This window comes from Ipomoea nil, unplaced genomic scaffold (assembly GCF_001879475.1).
Source record: "Ipomoea nil cultivar Tokyo-kokei standard unplaced genomic scaffold, Asagao_1.1 scaffold1317, whole genome shotgun sequence".
Taxonomy (NCBI): domain Eukaryota; kingdom Viridiplantae; phylum Streptophyta; class Magnoliopsida; order Solanales; family Convolvulaceae; genus Ipomoea; species Ipomoea nil.
The window spans coordinates 3,307,274-3,313,254 of NW_017617745.1; the positions used below are offsets into that span (position 1 = coordinate 3,307,274).

At 35.5% G+C, this 5,981-nt stretch overlaps 2 protein-coding genes across 3 annotated transcripts; both read left to right on the forward strand.

Annotated features, from left to right (window-relative positions):
• Nucleotides 1-1,382: 1,382 nt before the first annotated feature.
• On the forward strand, nucleotides 1,383-3,796 carry LOC109185177. The gene is made up of 5 exons (XM_019335159.1): nucleotides 1,383-1,963; nucleotides 2,395-2,508; nucleotides 3,223-3,286; nucleotides 3,402-3,596; nucleotides 3,683-3,796. Exons 1-5 carry the CDS (start codon nucleotides 1,698-1,700, stop codon nucleotides 3,779-3,781), a joined length of 738 nt encoding a protein of 245 aa, XP_019190704.1. The 5' UTR covers nucleotides 1,383-1,697; the 3' UTR covers nucleotides 3,782-3,796.
• Nucleotides 3,667-5,478, forward strand: LOC109185178 (vacuolar protein-sorting-associated protein 33 homolog). Of its 2 annotated transcripts, XM_019335161.1 has the most exons (6): nucleotides 3,667-3,722; nucleotides 3,806-3,862; nucleotides 4,209-4,271; nucleotides 4,370-4,476; nucleotides 5,072-5,194; nucleotides 5,333-5,478. In XM_019335161.1, exons 2-6 carry the CDS (start codon nucleotides 3,830-3,832, stop codon nucleotides 5,412-5,414), a joined length of 408 nt encoding a protein of 135 aa, XP_019190706.1. In that variant the 5' UTR covers nucleotides 3,667-3,722; nucleotides 3,806-3,829; the 3' UTR covers nucleotides 5,415-5,478. The 2 variants fall into 2 exon arrangements, with proteins under 2 accessions (XP_019190706.1, XP_019190705.1); XM_019335160.1 differs by lacking the exon at nucleotides 3,667-3,722 and having other exon boundaries at nucleotides 3,780-3,862.
• Nucleotides 5,479-5,981: the final 503 nt, after the last annotated feature.

Below are 5,981 nucleotides of genomic sequence, written 5' to 3' on the forward strand. Positions count from 1 at the left end.
TAAATAATAAAATAATAAAATCATTAAAAAAAATTCAAAATTGATAAAACAATATTTTAGGTATATCCAAACTAACCCGAAATAATTTCACCCGAACCGAACATATCCGAATTAAATTTGGTTCGGATATCGGGTGTAAAAAACATCACCCGAAATTTTCGAATATCCGAAATAAAATTCGGGTATCACCCGAACCGAACCGACGCCCACCCCTAGTTGGACTTTCATTTAAAAGGTTATGAGTTCGAGCCTCAGTGGAAGCATTATTGGTTCTTTGTGTTTCAATAGGTTGAGAAAACATATGAATAGATACTACATTGTAATAGAGCCAGTAGCATTAAAAACAAAAGACTTTGGTAGTCCACGGAGAATTATCAGGTTGATCTCCTTTTTGCGAAATATCTCTTCCGAGATTACTTATCTTGCCTATCAACTTCATGAATCGTTACTCCATCTTGGCAATTCACCATTTGAAAATCCTCCAAATTTCTTTATGGCTATGGTTAGCTTATTTTCCTTCTCTTGTTCGTCCCCCTCGCCAATCTGGAGAAGAACTTGCCGAATCTCCTTTGTTGATGCGCATTTCCTTATTCTCGGGAAGATATTCTCATCAACCTCCTTCAAACCGATGTCCTTGGCGATGTTGTCAAGGTTGTTCCTTTTCCTATCCTCATTTCTCCATTCTTGTTGAGGCATGATAACATATCTTGGTTTATTTGCATTCTGTACAGTAGCTGTGTTCACCAACCCTCACCATGACACCCAGCCGCCAAAAAGATCCCCTCAAAGTAATCCACCACCACCGAACCCAACCCCTCCCCCTCAATCCACTCCCCCACCCTATTTTTCAACTTACTAATGTGATTTTTCTTCCTCTTGTTAGACGTCGAAAGGTGGAAAAACCTAGTAAGTATTCCTCCCTCAACCAATGTTGCTTAGCCCTCTACCTCTAGTATGCATCCTCATGCTTCTACAAAAGAAGCAGCTCCTTACAATTAAATTCCTCCAGTGAAGCCTGATAAGTCTTACCCCTCAAAAGTCCTATCTCCTTCTGTAACTAACTCCACTAATACAAAATTGAACATAGAAGATTGACCATATGCCACCATTGTTGAATGAATGGTTGCCTAATCTTAGCCTAAACATTTGCGGTGACAATTTTGTAAATAAGTGGTCAATAATCCGCCACCATTGTCAGTTGTAATGGTTGCTCATTGTATTTTGTATTTATTTAAAAAAAAATTAATTTATAAAAGGCAACCATTTTTATTAGAAATGGTTGCCTTAAAATATAATTTGTTTTATAATAGACAACCATTTCTATTAGAAATGGTTGCCTAATATTAACCCTAGATTTACCCATCCATCAAATCTGATATGCTCATCCTCTCATACCCAACACCGCGTCTGCTCATCCTCTCATACCCAACACAGTCTGCTCCGACCTACCGATCTGCTCCAATCTTCAACACCGTCTGCCGATAGTCTGACGCCGCCGGCCACCTACCGTCGTCTGCTTCGTTCACCGCGACGCACCGCCACAGCCACGGCCATCAAAATCGCATCTCAGATCTAAAATCTTCATCCGCCGTCTGCTTCGATCGCCTCACCGCCACCACGCCGTTGGCCTCACGACCTCCACGGTGACGACGATCTGCCGATGTGCACCACACCGTGACAAGTCACTGACCGTGGTAATGCAACAGTTACCGGAGGCGAGATGTGGAACCAACCTTACCGGAAATCTGACGTGGAGGCCGGCAGCTATATCCCACGATGCTCGAGAATCCGCAACTCTGGTGGTCATTCATTCGCAAGGTGCACTCGATTGTGAGTATCCAACTCCTCCTCACCGTCGCAGTTGCTGCCGTCGTCGTCACTGTTCACCCTATCAAACACTTCTTTGCATCCACCGGAGCTGGCTTGGCTGTCTATATTGTTCTCATCATCACTCCATTCATCGGTATATGCTCCTTCAACTTCTCTTCCGTTTTAAATTTTTTGTTGTGGTGTTAATTTTTGCAATTTGTTCCTCAATTTCTATTATAAATTGATTTAGAAACTGTAAATTTAAACTTATTAATATTGTATCTATATACTATGTATGGATTCTATGGAATGCGGAGTATAATTTATTTTAGGAATTACACTTGCACTATTTTAAGAAATATGTAAATTAAAATGCATTTGCATAAAGCAAAACTGGATAAAGCTTTTAGTATAGAGTTTTTACTTTTTACTTTGGTTTACATCTCACTCTTGTATTTAATCTTAAATATACTTGAATTTTCATGACATTTGTTATTATGTGTTTTTTAAATGATTATTTTGTTTTGTTTAGTTATTTACTTCTCCATATGTTTAAAACTGTGAATTTAATTTAATTATTTAAAGTGTTGTTCCCTTTGTATTACTATCACCAGAGGCATCCCTACAACTACTTCCTGCTCGGCATTTTCACAGTTGCTATTTCCTTTGCCGTGGGATTGACTTGTGCATTCACCAAAGGCAAGCATTTCAATTTTGTTTCTTACTTTTTTTTTTCCTTCCAAGTAAAGTTCTCTTTGTTGTTGGATGATATGATGTTGCTGGAGTTCCTTGGCGTGCATGCTGTTGTATTACTCCAAATTTTGGATAGGATATATTCTTTTCTTGTGTTCAATGGACAATATAATGGTGATTCCTTGATTTCGTTCTATTGCATCCATCACAATCTATATATATTTTACACCCAAATTGAATTTTTTTTTAGATATCTGCTAGCAGAGTTGATTTATTTAGGATATCCTAAAATTAATTCAGATATCATTGACTCCAACTTTGTTGATCACATTAAGCAATAGACCAAGTCAGCCTCTTTCAGTATGATATTATATCTTCATATATGTAGTATAATGCATGGATCATATTATATATTAAAACTCATGTTTGGTTTCATCATCCTCACCTTAATATATTGTCTGAAAATGATCCCTCTTCATCTTCCTTTTCTGCTTGCCAAATTGAGTCTTTAACCACAAAAGGGCTATTTTACTTAGTCTAAAACTAGGATCTTTGAAAGATTGAGAAACCCATAATATAGTAGCAGAAACCAAAGATGACGGCTAAGAACACTTTTCTCCATTTCTATTTGCAATGGGGAACTGGTTTTCTTCTTCCATTTGTGTTGCTCATCTTCTTTCCTCTTCCATGTTCACCAGCTTCTCTCAATGGGCATTTCAGGGACTCACAGCAACTGTTATCTTTCAAAGCTAGGATTTTTAACCAAATACCATTTCAAAACTGGGTATCCTCCACAAGCCCCTGTAGCTTCACTGGTGTTACATGCAAGGGATTAAGGGTCTATTCTGTAGATTTTTCTATATGTATTTTCCAAATTTTATTTTGGTGATCATATACAGGAACTTGGGGCTGAATTGCGGCATCTTACAAGAGAACCAGTTCAAACAGATTGTACTAAAGTTGTTTATCTCGTTCGAGCTCAGCTTGACTTAATGAAGAGCATTTGCTCGCAAATTCACCATGATACTTCTAAGGGTATTCAAAGAGATTATTTTTTGTATTTTGTTCCTCGTCGTGCAGTTGTATGTGAAAAGGTTTATTCCCTGTCCTAGCTTATGTTGGAATTATTTCACGCTTGAGATCTTGGTGTATTTTGTCCCTAACTTTGTGTGCAATACAGATACTTGAGGAAGAGAAAGTTCACCACTTGTTGACTATAGGCGAGTATCCCTTGTATCTACTTCCACTTGATGATGATGTTTTGTATTTGGTCCTTTAATTGCCATTTGCAGTGCAATTGCAGGTTCTACGTCAAAGAGCAACATCCATGAAGCAAGATTACACTGAGATGCAGTCTACTGTAAGGCCACATATTCATAAATGTGCATGGAATGCTTTGACTTTTGATACCTGATTAGACCTTCTAAGACTTGTGCAGTCATTTTGGTTCCAGCAACAAAATTAATTAGCCCACTTAGCAAATGAATTCAATAGAGAATGCTTAAGTTTTTATTTTATGTATAACTTGAAGTCAAAGGCTGCAGCCTCGGTGGTGTTCTCTTTTTATGAGCTCCAAATAAACTAATTCAATAATTTGTTTACATTTTTACCTATGTTGTGTATATTCAATACCAAGAGATTTTTTCCATTGGATGTGCTATATTATAGAAGTCCATATATAATTCGTTGTTGTGTATTTGATGCAGAGCCAATCAGTTTCTGAATTGAAAGATTTTGTTAAAAAACCCAACTCGTTGCCTGAAATGACAGTAAGTTCATTAATTCATATGTACTCCAGATTAGTTAACATCCATTTTCAGTAGTGTCAAAATATAGTGATACTAATTGCTTTTTCTCTCCTTTTCAGAGGCATATTAATCTTGCTCAGCATTTGACTAAATTTACATCTAAACCTTCATTTCTTGGGCGGCTTGATATGGAACACACTATTGTGGAGTCTGAAAGTTATGATATGTAAGTTACATTTTAACTTTCATTCTGTTATTGGTTGGGAATCAAGAAGAAATGTCTTATGCAATACTATTACTTACTATAAAGGCTATCATATTTTATAATGTTCCAAGGTATGGGGTGATGACTGTTTCCCATATTGCTTTTAAAAAAAACATATTTGTGTTACTAATAAGCCCACTCTTTATGTCTAAGCATGCACTTCTATCACATTAAGTTATGTATACTGTATACATGAAGGTTATCCTCACTTAAGTTTCTCTCTCTATTTGGTGTTAACACCCTACTAGAGTTTCTTTGATTTTCTTTTCTTCCTTGTAATTTACCGTAACATCTTTTGTTATGACAGTTTCTCGTTCATTCTCTATATTTGGTTACTTTGGTTCATCTTCTATTTTTGAAAAATGGAACTAAGTTTTTTCTTTTGCCATCACAACATTTTAGTACTCAGAAAATATGTGACATCCTTGTAACTTCATCTGTCTCAGTTTACGTCCAAGTTTTAATTCATCTAAATATTAATTGCAGCATTTCAAACTAGCATTTTTGTGTAACTATTGAGGGTAAACATGAAAGCTAATGCTATATTTGGATACAGATGCATGGAGTACATTGAAGAGATGATCCATAAGCAGGAACCTCTTCTCAATGTTCTACGCCTTCTCATCTTATTTTCAATCACAAATTCTGGATTACCAAAAAGGAATTTTGACTATTTAAGGCAAGTGGAATATAAATGACATCTTCTATAAATTACTTATTTTCTGTCTGTCACTTTATTTCAAATTTCTTTGTTCCCTATGCTGTTGGCTATCATTGGAGAGTAAGCATATTTCAGTTTTTCTTGTCTTTTATTTAGGCGGGAGTTACTTCACAGCTATGGTTTTGAGCACATGGCAACCTTGAATAATTTGGAAAAAGCGGGATTGGAAAAACCTTGATGTAATACCGACTTCTGTTACCCACTGTTATTTATTCTTTTTATGATATATTCTCATTTCATTAGACTTGTGCTTTCCTACATCTGTCACATATTAGGTATCTATTTTGATGTTGAAAACTTGGTGCTTTTTCTGTAATCCTTTCAGTAAGTGTAAATTAGGCCATTAAATTCTTTCATGAGTTAAATGAACTAATTAATTGTTGATATACAACATTCATGCTTGAGTCACATGACACATTTATTCATTCTGTAATGAATAATGAGATTACTTACCTTTTAAGAAGTAATCTACTTTCATTGTTTTAGTCTCTATATAATAGCTTTCTTATATTGTTTCAATTCTTTTCTAATTCAATTCATTCATTGATTAGTTAAGTGACAAGCATAAATAAATATAGAATTGTAAATATGTAATTTCATTTATTGTTTTTTATTTTCATAATGGTTGTGTGAAGAATTACATGGCGCAAAATAAATATAGTTTTAAAATTATTTTTTTTATTTTTTAAAAACAGTATCCGCGACCATTCTTTGTTGAAGAATGGTCGCGGAAAGTTGATTTAAA

Bases quoted from the DNA above. Each gene is read 5' to 3' on its own strand.
- LOC109185177 (XM_019335159.1), top strand. From the start codon at position 1,698: ATGCAACAGTTACCGGAGGCGAGATGTGGAACCAACCTTACCGGAAAT. The intron at 1,964-2,394 runs GTATATGCTCCT...AATTATTTAAAG, and splicing joins CATCATCACTCCATTCATCG to TGTTGTTCCCTTTGTATTAC. The intron at 3,287-3,401 runs GTATCCTCCACA...GATCATATACAG, and splicing joins AAATACCATTTCAAAACTGG to GAACTTGGGGCTGAATTGCG.
- LOC109185178 (XM_019335161.1), top strand. From the start codon at position 3,830: ATGAAGCAAGATTACACTGAGATGCAGTCTACT. The intron at 4,477-5,071 runs GTAAGTTACATT...ATTTGGATACAG, and splicing joins GAGTCTGAAAGTTATGATAT to ATGCATGGAGTACATTGAAG. The intron at 5,195-5,332 runs GCAAGTGGAATA...TCTTTTATTTAG, and splicing joins AGGAATTTTGACTATTTAAG to GCGGGAGTTACTTCACAGCT.